General features: G+C 40.4%; 1 protein-coding gene across 4 annotated transcripts in view; it reads left to right on the forward strand.

Annotated features, from left to right (window-relative positions):
* The window catches only part of akap9 (A kinase (PRKA) anchor protein 9), a 226267-nt gene that overhangs the window by 177679 nt on the left and 32030 nt on the right, over window positions 1-16558 (forward strand). For all 4 annotated transcript variants that reach the window (XM_069914357.1, XM_069914358.1, XM_069914361.1 and 1 more), the window contains 5 exons: window positions 5219-5383; window positions 9429-9579; window positions 10629-10851; window positions 11229-11379; window positions 14605-15297. In XM_069914357.1, coding sequence (XP_069770458.1) covers window positions 5219-5383; window positions 9429-9579; window positions 10629-10851; window positions 11229-11379; window positions 14605-15297 — 1383 coding nt within the window. The remainder of the gene's footprint in view (window positions 1-5218; window positions 5384-9428; window positions 9580-10628; window positions 10852-11228; window positions 11380-14604; window positions 15298-16558) is intronic.

Below are 16558 nucleotides of genomic sequence, written 5' to 3' on the forward strand. Positions count from 1 at the left end.
CTTCACTTGTTCACTGCAGCCCTACAATCTTTTCCCTGAGAAAATATGCTCCTTGTAATTTCATAATCTTCCCTGAGGTTATCCCTCAGTCTCCCAAGTTGCAATGAGGAAAATAAAACTATCTAATTTCTCCTTGTAACTATAGCCCACCATTCCAAGGCAGCATCCAAGTGAATCACTTCTGCACTCTCTCTATTGCTACCACATTCTTCCTGTACTGTAGCAACCAGAACTATACACAATACACCAAATCTGGTCTAACCAATGTTAGTGCAGCTGTAATATGATGTGACATGAAACCATTCCACAGACAATACTATAACCTTGTCGCTTCACTACGTCGTGGCCTACCTGGAGAACAACGCCTCATATGCTAGGCTGCTCTTCATTGACTTCAGCTTAGCGTTTAATTCTATCATTCCCCAAAGGCTGGTAGAGAAGCTGTTCTTGCTGGGACTCAAAACCCTTCTCTATAATTGGATCCTGAACTTTCTAATGGAAAGACCACAGTCTGTCTGGGTCAGTAGCAGAATATTGAGCACTGGAGCACCTTAGGGCTGTGTGCTCAACCCATTCCTGTTTACGTTACTGACCCACGACTGCAACACCAGGTCCAGCTCCAACTGTGTGATCAAGTTTGCAGATGGCACATCAGTATTTGGCTTCATCAGCAACAACAATGAGTCTCACTACAGAGAAGAGGTGGAAAATCTCGTGTAATAGTGCAAGAGTAAGAATCTGAGTCTCAACATGGAAATGATGAAGGAGATGATTGTGGACTTCAGGAGGACCAGGAACGACCAGTCTCCAATATCCATCAACAACTCTGTAGTAAAGAGAGTGGAGAGCACCAATTTCCATGGAGCTCACTTAACCAGTGATCTATCATAAGAACATAAGAAATTGGAGCGGGAGTAGGCCATCTGGCTCCTCAATCATAGACACTCAACATCTCCTCACTTGTCAGGATGGTGCATCAGTGACTGCACTTCATGGGAAGACTGAAGTGGGCAATGCTACCAGCCTCCATTATGTCAACCTTCCATAGAGCGTCCTGATTGGCTACATCATAGTGTGGTATGGTTGCAGCAGAGAAATGGATCAGAGGTCAATCCACAGGACCATAAGACTAGCAGAGAGGAGTCTCCCCCCCCCCACCCCATCGACGTGATCTGCAGGGATCGTTGTCTGAAGAGGGCATGCAAAATCATTGAGGACCCCTTCCACCCTGTGCACAGCATCTTTCAGCTGCTCCCATCAGGGAAGAGATACAGGAGTATCAGAGCCAGCGCCACCAGGCTGAGGAACAGCTTCTTCCCACAGGCAGTGAGAATGTTGAACAAGCAAAGGAAGTGCTCACATTAACCATCATTTGTGGAAAGCAATATTTATTTGTTTATTTGTATAGCATATTTATCATTTGTCTGTATGAATGTTAGGACTGGTTGGATAGGAAGGGTGAGGAGGTCCCTCAAAGATGCTGGGAGTTAGGTGCTAGGTTGAAGGATGGGACCTCTAGTGTTGTGATCTCAGGATGCTACCTGTACCATGTGCTAGTGATAGGAAGGGTGAGGAGGTCCAGCAAAGATGCTGGGAGTTAGGTGCTAGGTTGAAGGATGGGACCTCTAGTGTTGTGATCTCAGGATGCTACCTGTACCATGTGCTAGTGATAGGAAGGGTGAGGAGGTCCCGCAAAGATGCTGGGAGTTAGGTGCTAGGTTGAAGGATGGGACCTCTAGTGTTGTGATCTCAGGATGCTACCTGTACCATGTGCTAGTGAGGTTAGAAATGTGAGGATAATGCAGCTTAACACACGGCTAAAGACATGGTGCAGGAAGGAAGGCTTCAGGTTTCTGGATCATTAGGCTCTCTTCCAGGGAAGGCGGGGCCTGTTTCGATGGGATGGTTTGCATCTGAACTGGAGTGGGGGGGGGACTAATATTATTGTGGGAAGGTTTACTAGAGCTGCTCTGGCATTTAAACTACATTCGCAGGGGGATGGGAACCAGAGTGCCAGAACAGATAGAAGAGTGAAGAGGGAAAAGATTGTGAAAATTACATGCACCGTTAGAAGTCAATGGGTTGTATGTGGTGGAAATATTGTAAAGTGCATCTATTTCAGTGCAAGGAGTATTGTAGGATAAGGCAGACGATCTTAGAGCATGGATTAGCATGTGGAATAATGACATTGTGGCCATTAATGAAACTTAGTTGCAGGAGGGGCAGGTCTGGCAGCTCAATGTTCCAGGCTTCCGTGGCTTCAGATGTGATAGAGCAGAAGGGAGTGAAAGTGGGAGGAGTGGCATTGCTCATCATGAAAAATATCACAGTTGTGCTCAAGTAGGACAGACCAGAGGGCTCATCTACTGTGGTTATATGGGTGGAGCTGAGGAATGGAAAAGGTACAGTACAACTCCGATTATCCAAAATGGTCGGGAACGGCCCTATTTCGGATAATTTTTTTTTCGGAGAACTGGTCATTTTTTTAAAAAACAACCCAATAGCAACAACAAATCACTAGTAACAGTGTTTATACAACAACAAACAAGGGAGTGTATTTAAAGCATTAAAATAATGTTTAATTTTCACCAAAAAAATGCTGGCTACTGCAGATCACCAAAACCTCACCTCTGAGGCCCTGCCGCCGCCAGGAGCCCGAAGTCCGCTGCTGCTGCTGGGGAGCTCAAATTTCCCTGCTGCTGCCGGGAGCCCGAGGTCTCTGGTCACTTCAGCTCCGAAAACATTTTGGATAAATGAGGATTTCTGATTTGTTTGGGATATCCTCATTTATCTGAATTTTTTTTTTAAATTTGGATAATTGAGGATTTTGGATCATTGGGGTTGTACTGTACGACTACAGTCATGGGCTTGTATTATAGACCGCCCAATAGTCAATGAGAATTGGAGGAGAAAATCTGTAGGACAGATGCAAGAAACATAAGGTTGTGATAGTAGGGGATTTTTTTTATTTTCCACATATTAACTCTCATACTGTAAAAGGGCTGGATGGCTTGGAGTTTGTCATGTATTCAGGAAAGTTTTCTAAATCAATATATAGAGGTATCAACTAGAGAGAATGCAATACTGGATCTCTTTTTGGGGACGAAACAGATGCATGTGTATGGAAACATTTTGGCTCCAGTGATCATAATGCCATTAGTTTCAAGGTAATTATGGAGAATCTTAGCCTTGGGTTGAGATTCTAAATTGGAGAAAGTCCAATTTTGAGGAAATGAGAAAAGATCTAGAATGCATGGATTGGGATAAATTGTTTACTGGCAAGGATGTGCAAGGTATATGGAAGGCTTTCAAAGGAGAAATTTTGAACGTGCAGAGTTTGCATGTTCCTGTCAAGGTTAAAGGCAAGGCTAGCAGGCATAGGGAATCTTGGCTCTTGAGGGATATTGTGGAGCTGGTTCAGAAGAAGAGAGGTGTATAGTGAGTATAGGCAACATGGAGCAAATGAGGTACTTGAGGAGTATAAAAAATACAAGAAAAACATAAGGAAAGAAATCAGGAAGGCTAAAAGAAGACATGAGGTTGCTTTGGCAAATCCTAAGGCTTCCTGCAGGTATATTAACAGCAAAAAGATAGTAAGGGACAAAATTGGTCCCCTTGAAGAACAGAGTGGTCAGCTTTGAATGGAGCCAAAAGAGATAGGAGGAGATCTTGGATGTTATTTTTTCATCAGTATTCACAGGCACAGTGATGGGAAATAAGGAAAACAAGCAGTGAGGTAATGGAACCTATACAGATTAAAGAGGAGGAGGTGCTTGCCGTCTTAAGGCAATTAAGGTGGATAAATCCCCAGGTCCTGACAAGATATTCCTTGGACCTTGAGGGAGGCTAGTGCAGAAATTGCAGGGGCTCTGGGAGAAATATTTAAAATGTCCTTAGCCACGGGTGAGGTGCTGGAGGATTGGAGGGTTGCTCATGTTGTTTAAAAAAGTCTCCAAAAGTAACCCTTGAAATTATAGGTCGGTGAGCCTGTCAGTAGTAGGTAAATTATTGGAAGGTGTTCTATGAGATTGGATATACAATTATTTGGATAGCCAGAAACTGATTAGGGATAGTCAACATGGCATTGAGCATGGTAGGTCATGTTTAACCAATCTTATGAGTTTTTCAAAGAGGTTACCATGAAAGTTAACAAAGGAAAGGCTGTGGATGTTGTCAACATGGATTTTAGTAAGGCCTTTGACAAGGTCCCACATTGGAAGTTAGTTGGGAAGGTTCCGATGTTAGGCATTCATGATGAAGTAATGAACTGAATTTGACAATAGCTGAATGGGAAAAGCCAGTGAGTAGTGGTGAATGATTGCTTCTCAGACTGGAGACCTGCGTTGAGTGGTGTGCCTCAGGGATCGGTGCTGTAACAATTGTTGTTTGTCATCTATATCATTGCTCTGGATGATAATGTGATAAATTGGATCAGCAAGTTTGCAGATGACACTAAGATTGGAGATGTTGTGGACAGTGAAGAAAGTTTTCAAAGCTTGCAGAGTGATCTGAACCAGTGGGAAAAATGGGCTGAAAATTGGCAGATCGAATTTAATGCTGACAAATGTGAGGTGTTGAATTTTGGAAGGACAAACCAAGAAAAGACATACATGGTGAATGTTAGGGCATAGAGATGTGTGGTAGAATGGAAGGACCTGGGAATGCAGGCTGAAGGATGGTTAGTTGCCCCTTCTCCCTCAAAGTCCCACTTCGAGGATTGCTGCACACAAGTTTGCATTTTATCAGAGATCAGCAACAAATGTAAGTATCTTTACTTGCTTTCTGTCTGAATCAATAAGCAAAACTGGATTTGTGACTCCTTTGCAGATTGCTACTTTCTCTAAAGCAACACTCAATCTTTTGTTAATTTGACAGTAACTATTTTGAAACCTCAAACTTGCATCTGCCTAATTAATTTTAACATTCAGGCACTATTGTATTAGGCCGGTAGTCTTTGGTAATGTTTAAGCTTTGGTTGTTACATAAGAACTTCCCTGTGCATCTTTTTGGTACCATGGAATATTTTATATCCACCTGAACAAGCAAAATGTGTCTCAGTTAAATGTGTCATTCAAATGGTGAAACTGATGAGCTGACGTATACAAAACAAACATTGATCGATAGGACTATCTTTAATAAAATATATTTTATTGAATTTTGTTATAGTGTCATATCTAACAAAATAGAGCAATATTTATAATGTTGTTGCCTCTTACAGTCTCTTTCTATTGAAAACATTACGGACTGGCGACGTGAACTGCTCCAAGCTGTCCAGCGTGTTTTTAACCAAGAACATGATGCCTTTGTAATGGCCATTCACGCACAAGCATCATCCTTGAATAATATGGAGGCAGAAACATTGCTGAACTTGCTGAAAGAGCAGGTATTTCCTCTTGCATGGGATCCTGGATGGACTAGCTAATTGGATGTAAAGCTAAACAAGAACGTCTGCCGGCACAGTTGTCGAATTGGATATAAAATTGTCTTTGTGAAAGTAGTCAGATTGTGGTAGGAAAGGGCTTTTCATATTGGAGCCTGTGACCAGCAGTGTGCTGCAGGGATTGGTGTTCGGTTATGAGTATTAACAATTTGATGAGAGTGTAAGGGGCAGAGTCAGTATGGAGATTGGCATGAATAATAAAGAATGTGTAAGGTTAAAACTGGATTGGAAAGGAATGGCACACAAGTGTGATATGACGCATTTTGGGAAGATAAATCAGAGCATGTTATGCACAGGCACCTGGGGAGTATTGTAACATAGGGGTTCAAGTTGTTTAAAAGTGGTAATACAGATCAACAAGATAGTGAAAAAGACGTGTGGCATGCTTGCCTTCATTGGTCAGGGATTGAGTACCAACCTATGGGAAGTAACATTACAATTGTGCAAGACATTGATGAGATTGCATCTGGAATATTGTGGACAGTTCTGGTTGACATTGGATTTATCTAAGCAAAGGATGATATAGAAAAGATTCAGTACTGGAGAACTATTAGGGAAGGTGGGCAGAATGTAGGCCTGGATGCATTGGGACAAAGGGACTGTTTCTGCATGATAAAAACAAATTAGCGTGATCCTACTAGTGGTGCTGGACTAACAGATTTTCTTGACAATTGAATGTTAGTTGCACTTTCCCCACATTTTTTATTTTATTTTTGTTTAATGTAGTACAATAAATTGAACCCGTGAGTTTAAAGGGAAATTGGGAAATAGAGCAGAGTAAATGATAATGGTCTTAGGAGTGTTGTGAAATAATTTTCAACTTGTGGCTGTGGTTAGAAATCTACCTACATTCCTGACCTCCTTCCTAGCCTCCTCCTCCCCCTAACATTGCTAGCCCCAACATGGCTCCATAGCCAGCCCATGATCCCTTTAATATATGATGTGGAATTTCACTGCAACTTTTAGGTTTCCTCTGGAAGCTTCTGTTTCCTCTTGCATCCTGAAGATGTGTGGAGTGGTAAGTTAACTGGCTACTTAAGTTGCCTCATGTGTAGATAAATTATGTATCCTGGAGACTGCTGAAGAATATACAAATGCTATTAGTGTAAAATGATAGCTGATGGTTAGCATGGTCTCGATGGGCTTATTTCTATGTTGTATCTCTCTGTACTGGTGAGTGAGCCAGATGTCCAATCAGAAGGATCTCTAAGTAATTGAATACATGATAATATGATTTTTTTTTTTCACTCTACCTGAAATGAGTGGATTATTTTGCAAGGGGAAAGTAGACAGGATGTGCTCAAGACTGTAAGAGTTTGGATGGGTGAGGGGTATCTTGAATGAAACCTGTAAATCTTGAGTAATCTTATCAGGGTAGATCTGGAGGGAATGTTTCCTTTAAAAACCAGGGGTTGTCCATTTAAGACAGATGAGTTGAAAGGATTTTTCTCAGTGTTGAGAGTGTTTGGAACTCTCCTCATAGTCAGTGTTGTTGAACAATTTTAAGACTCAAGTTAATAAATTTGACACAATACCACACAGAAATATTGAGTGGGTTTATCAGAAAAAAAGTCTTGAGGGGAAAATCGAAAGAAGAGAGATTCAGAGAGATTTTTGGGAAGAAACTTGAATAAGGCTATGGACGAGCATGTTGAGTGTTGGAAAATTTGGAATGACCAGAGGCCAGACTTGGTGGTGAACTGAAATATTGAGCGTTGTTGAACTGGAGCAGGTTACAGATAAAGGGCAGAGTCAGGTCCCAAACTTATTTAAATATCAGCACAAGAATTTTAATACAAGGCTGAGTGAAACCAAAAACATGCTTTGGTTAACAGCGCAAGGTAACCAGAATTTTATAGAACTGCAATGTTACCTCACGGCTCTTGAACTCAATTCCCACCCCCCAAAAAAAAAACTAATGAAGACCAGCATATCATAAGCCTTCTTAACAATCTATCAACCTAATATTCCTCTGTTCTTTCACACTGATTTATCTGCTACTGACTCAGTAGAGAATCCCTCTTAACTTCTTCCCTCTCTACAGCTGTGATGCAATCCCTGATCATTAATCCTACTTCTTCCTTTCCACCCCCTCCCCTACTTTTAAAAAAATATATTTTTGTTGTGTTTAACAAGAACCCTTTACAAGAGGTATATTAATAACGTAAATCAAATCATATCAGATATATATTGCATATCAATTGAAAATTGGAAGCAGAACCATAATTATTACATTAACTTGTTATGTTCAGGACATCAAATTCTATAATTATAATAATTAAACAATTAAATCATAACTTGTATTATGTCCAAAATCAATATTGAATACAATTATACAAATAATACACCTAAAATTCCTTTACAAAAGATATTTTATACTTTTCTGATTTGATTGATGTTGATCTGTGATATGATCTGTAATCTGTAGTTTAACCCCCCCCCCCCACCCCTTGGTAGTCTTAATAATGAAAAGGGGAAAAAGAGAAAAAAAATTCCTCCCCCACTTTTACCACACTTCCTATTGTTTTTGTACATCTAAACCCCAGTTTCTGCATCAGTCAATCCTGTCCTTTCCTCAGCCAAGACTCTGTAATGGCCACAACATCGGAATTCCACATACTGATCCATACTCTGTTTATCTCCTTTCTTCGTAATACTTCTTTCATGGAAGAAAATTCATTTCAGTCCTTCTGACTGACCACATTTATAGTTCCTCCATTACCTGCCATTGCATCAACCTTTTTTCCATCTGCTCTATTCTCTGCTCTGTCATGCTGGTTCCCATCGTCCTTGCTTGAATCCTCCCCAACAGGCCAGCAAACCTCTCCACCAGGGTATTTGGTCCCATTGTAGTTCAGATGTAATCTGTCCCTTCTGTACAGATTGTACCATTCCCAGAAGCAATCCCAGTGATTCAAAAACCTAAACCCTTGTCCCTTGCACCAATTATACAGCCATGCATTCATCTGCCAAATTCTTATCCTCACTGCTGTGTAGCACAGGCAGCAGTCTGGAGATTGCTACCCTCAAGGTCCTGTCTTTCAACTTCCTACCGAGCTCCCTGTTTTCTCTCTTCAGGATCTCATCCTTTTTCCTATCTACATCATTCATACCAGTATGTGCCATGACTTCTAGCTTCTCACCGTCCCTTTTCAGAATGCCGTAGACCTAATCCGAGATATCTCTGACTCTGGTATCTAGGAGCAAAAAATCATCTGAGTGTCTCTTTTGTGACCATCTACTCCTCTAACTATTGAATCTCATATTACTACTGCTCTCCTGCCTCCTTCTCTTCTGACCTATAAGGTCAAGATCAGTGCCAAAGAACCAGTCGCATGGCTTTGTCCTGTTAGGTCATCCCACCCCAACAGTATCCTAAGAAGTATACTTATTATTGAGAGAAACACTACAGGGGTACCCTGCATTACCTGCCTGCTTGCTTTTGCTTTTTCTGTCTTGACAGTCACCCAGCTACATGCCTTTAGCAGCTTTTGAGTGTCTGCCTCCCAGTAGCTCTTAGCTTTGAGCTCCCCATACTTCCGTATGAGCTGAAGGTCATTGAGCTGCAGCTCCAGGCCCTTAACACTGTCTGTACGGAGCTGCAACTCGATGCACCTCATGCATATGTAACTATCAGGGAGACCACAAGCCTCACAAAATTCCAACATCTCACAAGATAGCCACTCCATTAACCCTATTCTACCTTGGCACGAATAAAATGTCAAATAATAAATAATTATAAAATCTCACCAGTCTTCGATTTTTCATCAAAACCTCTTGAATCAAAGCCTCAACTCATCGCACAAACAATGGCTGCTCTGCTTCTACCTCTCACCTTCTTAAACTGTCCTGCTCTCTCACACTTGCTTCACCTCTTTTTTTCTGGGCAGTAGAATTTTGGATTGAAGGAGGTGAGAATTGATTCATGAGAATATTGGAGTACTTGGGTTGCAGATGATGGTAACTATCCATTTTCTTCCTGCTTTAGGAATCCAAGAGGAGAGGAGACTTACAACTTTTAATGACTGCAGATCGGGATAGCATGATGATGGAAATACGAGAACTTTGGTCTTATCTGCAGAGTGTTCAGCAGGGCCAAAGGAAGCCTGGAGATGTGCAAGAACTTAGTGCCCAAAAATGTAAGGAATTTCAAAGTGCATGTTTGATGTGTTTAATCATATTTGAGTTTAATAGTTACATTTTTAGACCTGGAGTTGCCTGTTAAGATTATTTATGATATGATTGCTTTCTCTTTGGTGATTTGGGTGTGGCTTTTATTGAACATTACCGCACATTACAGGCCCTTCAGCCCACCTTGTCATATCAACCTATGTAAGCCTATTCCTCAATAATCTTTTTTTTTTACATTCATGTGCTTAAGAGTCTTTTGAATGTCCCTATTGTACCAGCCTTCTACCACTAAAATTCCCTCCATATTCATGTGTCTATCCGTAAACCTTACACAGATATCCTCTAGTGTGTGATGTTTTTGCCCTGGGGAGAAGATGCTAGCTGTCTACCTATCAATACCATCCCATGATTTTATACATCTCCATCGGGTATCCCCTCAGCCTCCTACGCTTCAGAGAAAATAACATGTTAATCTGACCTCTCCCCATAACTCATACCCTCTAAACCAGGCACATCCTGGTAACCTCTTCTGTGCCTTTTCCAAAGCTTCCACAACTTTCCTGCAATGTGGCGAACAGAATTGCACACAGTATTCTAAGTACATCCTGACCAAAGTTTTACCTAGCTGCAATGTCACTTCCTTATTTTTATATGCAATGCCTCACCCAGTGAAAGCAAGCATTCCATATGTCTTCTTTACCACCATATTTATTGCATCGCCACTTCCAATTAGCTATATTCCTAGACCGCATGATCCCTCTCTCCTGCCATGAACTGCATACATTCCCATTACAATTGATTTCCATGAGCAGAAATTTATATGAGAGAGGAGGAGGAGAACCTTTGAAAATTTCAACCTCAGAAGGCTGTGAAGATTATGTTGTTGCAGTTTTTCAAAAAACAATTCAAGGAATTATGCTAATCCAGAAAGTCAGACTTGATCTTACTAAATGGAGAACCAAAAAGCCTACTCCATTTTTCTTATTTTATCCCTGCATTACTCTTTATGATGATTTTAATTATAGCAATGACTTGCTAACTTTTTCTTTCCTTATAGCGGAATTACTGGAAAACAATGTGAAACAGAAGCAAGCTCAGATTCTAGCATTACAGATGGAATTGAGTGGACTCAAGGAAAAGGGAACTGAATTCCAAGACCATCTGAGTTCAGGGAAGATGCTGATAGCAGAGTTGAAAAATGAACTTTCTCAAACAAAACTGGAACTAGAAACCACACTTAAGGCTCAACACAAGCACTTTAAAGAGTTAGAGATGCTGAGGTAATCAAGTTCCTATCCTACTCAAAATAATGATGGATCTGAGAGTCCTGATGAGAGTCCTACATCTGCAGGGAATCTAAAATTAAGTTTCACTTTCTATCACTAACTGCCAAATCTTGTCTCCTCAACTGAAGTTGATATTACTTGTATAGTCTGATGACGTTCAATACTGATGTCCTGTGTCATTACTACTAGTGTTTGTATCTCAGTTTTTTAATTGCAAATTAATTTATGAATATTTTAAACAGTGCTTTTCGAAGAGCTTCTCTAAAGTCACATGAATAATTTTATAATTAATGTTTTTCATCAAAATTCACAGATTTTGCACAGCTCTTGCAAGAAAATAACTACTTTTATTGGCTATTTAAATATTTTAGGGTGGAGATAACTGACAAGGCAGCTGCAGTAGAAATGCTAAATGCAGCATTGGCAAATGAACAGAAGTCATCACAGGAACTGGAGAGGGAAGTGAAAAAGGAAAAACGTAAGCTAGATAGAAGAGAAGAGCATGACCGAAAAGAGTTGGAGGTCTGTATGCTTGGGTTGTGCGCCAGTCATGATTCACTGAAGCAGTTCTCTGGTCCACAATGTCTAATTGATTGCTGCCTTTTCTCCTCTGGTTTCCAATGCCCAGCTAAATACATTGTTTTTCTAATCAAGTTTTAGAGTAAGCCATATTGTGTAGATATTAGCTGGTCTGATTTTTAAGAATCTTAACTTTAATAAGATGAGATGGGGGCAGGAGGAAACCATATGGCCCATCATTCAGTCAGATAATTGTTGATTCTCATTCCCTTTCCAGCCCAAACTCCATATGGAGCTGCATTGAACTGAAAAGTTCTCTAGTTCACTGTCCATGCCACCCATCACTTAATTGTTTGTCATTCCCATGTCATGATATGCAAACTGTCATCAAAATACAATTGTGAGAGGATTTGCCTCTACCACCATTAACACCCACCCCAAGACAGTACATCTGAGATTTCAGCCACCCTTTAAGTGAAAAAACTTCTTGAAATCTGCTCTAAATCTTAAACTAACATCTGTTTATAAGCATCACTGTTAAGGAGAAAGCATTTTCAGTCTTTATCAAAGCCCCTCATTATTTTTTTTTACTCTTCAATCACCTTCTCCTCAAACTTCTCTGCTCCAAGGAAAATAAACACTTGCTATCTAATTTCTCTAACAAGTCTTGGCAAGTCAAACCAGGGTGGGATTTGCAGAGTAAAGCCAAGGCCCTTAGAGTGTTGTTGAGTACAGCTGCCTTGTTCCATGAGTGCTAACTCCAGTGGTTTGGGTGATGAAGAAGGCATTTGGTACACTTGCTTTTATTGACTTATAAAAGTTTGGAAAACCATACTTGGAGTACTCTGTTCAGGTCTGGTCATCCATTGATAGGAAGGATATCTATAAATGGGAATGGGTGTAAAGGAGATTCACCAGGGTGTGGCCAGTACTGGGGTCTTGAGTTAAATGGTAGGATAGGGCTTATTTATTCCCTTGAGGGTGGGGGAAAACTATGGAGAAGGTTGTAACATGATGAATCATGGATAAAGTTAATGCTCACAGTCTTTTTTCCTAGGGTACATATTTCAAGAACTAGAGGGCATAGGTGAGAGGGGAGAGATATAAAAGGGACCCAAGAGGCAACTTTTTCTGTACCTGAAACGTATTGCCAGAAGCTGGTACAATTTCAATATTCACTAAGCATATGGATCGGAAGGGCTTAGAATGGTGGTTCTCAACCAAAATATTTTGTCCCTGAAAAAAAAATCGGGGATTATGATAGACAACTTGAACACAAAGATAATTTCAGATTTGCTGTATCACGTCATAAGTTGGACAAACATTAAATGAACTTGTATTGAACTTAACATGTTTAATCGCATATTGATACTGACACATTGTGTTCGTTCAACTGACCTAAAAATGTTTTGCTGCTGATTTTCATTTGTACTCAGCATCTGATGCCTCTCGTATTAGTGTCCAATAATAGTTGGCCACCATTAATGAATTCCAGTTGCCCTGATGCTGCTTTTCCATGGATGCAATGTCCTGGTGAAGCCAGCCTTCCACCAAGATCAGCGGTGAAGAAGTCCAAGTGCAAATGTAGAAAATGAATTTTCAATACATGTTACACTTCATGGTTTTGTGTACTTGAAATAAACTTAAAATATGACAGGAAATCACAAAAATAGGTTAAAAAAATGGAACGTGATAGGACAACTTTAAGGTGATTTTCGTGATCAGTCTAAAATCTACAATATACACTTAAAAGTGTTCAGGAAGTAAAATCTTCATTGTCCAGTGTTATTGGCCTATTTATGAACAAATCTGGATAAAATAAAATAATGTTACTAAAATTTTGAGGTTACTTTAATAATTTTGGAAGGAAAAATAAAATCTTTCATCAGTAATTGATGCTTATTACCAGTTTGATACAAAAGTCTTTGAGGAATGAGTAGGGAAGATGGGTTAGTGGAATGGTGCATATGATCCTTACCTTGCTGCTTGCTCTTTCATTATGTTCTTAAAAGTCAGAAATATAATACTGAGAATATGTGAGGTTATGCCTGGTATGAAGAACAGAAAATGTAAAATGTCGACCAACTCGTATGTTGATGTGCAGGTACCTTGATCTGCTGGTTCTTGAGAATTAAAGTTTTTTTTTAGCTTCTAGTTCAGGAAATAAATAGCTGCTTAATGCATTGGTCCCATGGAACTTCATTCAATCACGTGTATGTGATGCAAGTGACTGAAGGTATTTTGTGTGTTGATGCTGCAGGTCAAATCAGATAAAAGAATTTATCCTGAGTTATTGAATATTTTTAAATGTAATATGATTTTTAAAACTTTTTTGACATACAGCATGGCAACAGGCCCTTTCAGCCCACAAGCCCATGCTGCCCAATTATACCCAATTGACCTACAAACCTTGGTACATTTTGACGAGTGGGAGGAAACCAGATCCCCCGGGGAAACTCCTTACAGACAGTGCAGTATTTGAACCCAATTGCTGGCGCTGAAACAGCTTTGCGCTAACTGCTACGCCTACTTTGCTGTCCCTGGCTGCTTGCTTTAATTTATTATCTCTAGCCATGTGGATGTGAAAACTTTGCCTCAAATGTTTTTGGTGTGAAGAACAATAATGCATTTCTTAGTCTTTGTTCATGAATTAAGATCATTGGAGGAAATAACAGCACTTATTGGTGATCCTAATAGTTGAAGTGGCCATTAAGAGCTAACCACATTGTTAGGCCTAGAAATGTACATAGGCCAATAAATATGGCAGATTTCCTTCCTGAAGAAAATTAACTAGATTTTTTTAATTTAATTGGTAGCACCTGATTAATTTTACTCATGTAGCCTTTTTTTTTAATTCCAGCTTAATTTTTTGAATTAATACTTTCCAGCTGCCAATTAGTGGAAGTTCTAATTCATACCTTTAGATTTTTGTTTGCACTGTAAGGCAATTAAAGTAAAGGCATGAGTGGAACAGGCACGTAGATGGAGCTGAGTCCATGGCTAGATCAGCCGTGATCTAATTAAAATGCAGAGCCGGCTAGGTGGGCCAAATGGCCTACTCCCACCTCTATTTCCTCCACTCTATTCAGTGGCTCAGAACTCAGGGTGCTGGTCCACTGCTGTACCCCTATTGTTTGAAATTGTCACAAATATTCCAGAATCTAGAAAATTAAGATTAATTTGCATGGATAAAAATAATTAGAAAACCATGTTTCAATTTAATTTCAGGATTTGCATTTGGCACTTGAGAATCAAAGGAAAAAGCATTTGCATTTGGAGTGTGCTTTGGAAAAAGAACGGGTAACGATAAATGAATTGAGGCAGAGCATGGATTCTGAAAATGCACGACACAAAGCTGAACTGTCACATGAGAAAAGTCGCATCACTGAGTTCCAGATTATCTTAGAGTCTGAGAAAACTCGGTCTCGTGAGTTAAACAGTGCACTTGAACAGGAGCGGCAACTCTCCAAGCAGCTTCAATGTGTAAAGGAGGTGCAGCAAGTGACCGAGAATTTATCAGCAAGGTCCTCTGAGGTACTGTTTTGGGAGCAACAGAAACCATTAAATGATCGATGTAACCTTATGGTGGAGTTGGTGACTGAGATGGAGAAGTACAAATGTGAGTCCCTTCAGTTGAGGCAGCGTCTGGAGGAGCAGCAGCAGCTTCACAGAAACTCTCTGTTAAAGGAGCAAGAATCTCACAAACTGGTTCTGGAGAAAGTGGATTCTTTAGAGCTACAAGCAAAAGAACTCCTGCAACAGCTGGAGAAAGAAAAATGCGAAGTTTTAAAACTACAAAGGGAGAAGGCAAAATTGAAAGAAACTCTTCGAGCATTACAGGAAACTGATCAAATGAGAAGTGAAAGAGAAACAGAACATCAATCTGAGGTGGATGTTACTCGGAACGACCCTCAGTCTGAGGTATGCTCTGCAATTAACATCCTTTCCCTCACTAAAATTGTTACGGTGTTATTTCACAGACAACAACTTGAATTTATCATCAATATATTTTAATGTGTGAAGCCATTGCAAAATGTTTTCAGGAAGTGTTTGGGCTAGTTGATTATTTTTGCTCATTTTGTCCCCTTGTCTCCAGATAAATTGAAGAGTTGGCCATGTTCTATGTCCAGAATGTTATCATGATCATTGATGTCATGTACACCGACAACGTGGGGAAGAAAGCTTTATAGCAGAGAACAGATGACAGCTCTTGAATACCACCTCATATCTACCCCTAGACTAAGATCTCACCTACCATCAGACTATCACAGACCTTATCACTTCAGGTGATCTCCTTATCACCTCCAACCTGATAGTTCCCCAACCCACACCACCAACTTTTGCCTTCTACACAAAATTCACAAACAGAACTGCCCTGGCAGACTCATTGTTTCTGCTGCTCTTGCTCTACTGAATTAATAACCTCATTGCCTACACCCAACACCACTGCCCCCCTCGCCAGTCACTTCCCACCTACATTCCAGAGAGCACTCATGCCCTCCAACACTTTGAAGATTCCAATTCTCTGGCCCCCACTGCCTTATCTTCACCATGGATGTCAAATCCTTTTATGTATTCCCCAGCAAGGGGAGCCTCAAGGCTCTTCACTTATTTCTTGAACCCAGAGCCATTCAGTCACCATCAACTAATGCTCTTCTCCGCTTGTCTGAGCTTTTCCTCGCCAATAACAACAACTTCTTTGGCTCCTCCCATTTCCTTCAGATCGAGAATGTAGCTATGGGAACATGTGGACCCAAATTACTCCTACCTTTTGTGAGATATGTGGAACAGTTTCTGTTCCAATCGAACTCTGGTGCCACTCCCCAATTACATCAACAACTCCATTGGTGCTACCTCCTCACTGCCAACTTCCACCCACCCTGCCCTGAAATTTACCTGGACGATTTCTGACACCCCTCTCCCCTTCCTTAACTCCTCTGTCTCCATCTCAATGGACAAACTATCCACGACATTTATTATAAACCCATTGACTATCGCAGTGATCTGGACTAGACCTCTTCCTACCCTGTCTCTTAAAAGGATGTCATCCCTTTCTCCCAATTCTTCCTATTTCACCACCTCTGTTTGAGGATGAGTCCTTCAACTCAATGGTATCTGTAAATGTCTTTTTTGTTTCATCATTGTGGATTCCTCCCACTGTTCTTGATACCTGTACATGTAT

The sequence above is a fragment of the Narcine bancroftii genome, chromosome 1 (genome assembly GCF_036971445.1).
Source record: "Narcine bancroftii isolate sNarBan1 chromosome 1, sNarBan1.hap1, whole genome shotgun sequence".
Taxonomy (NCBI): Eukaryota; Metazoa; Chordata; class Chondrichthyes; order Torpediniformes; family Narcinidae; genus Narcine; species Narcine bancroftii.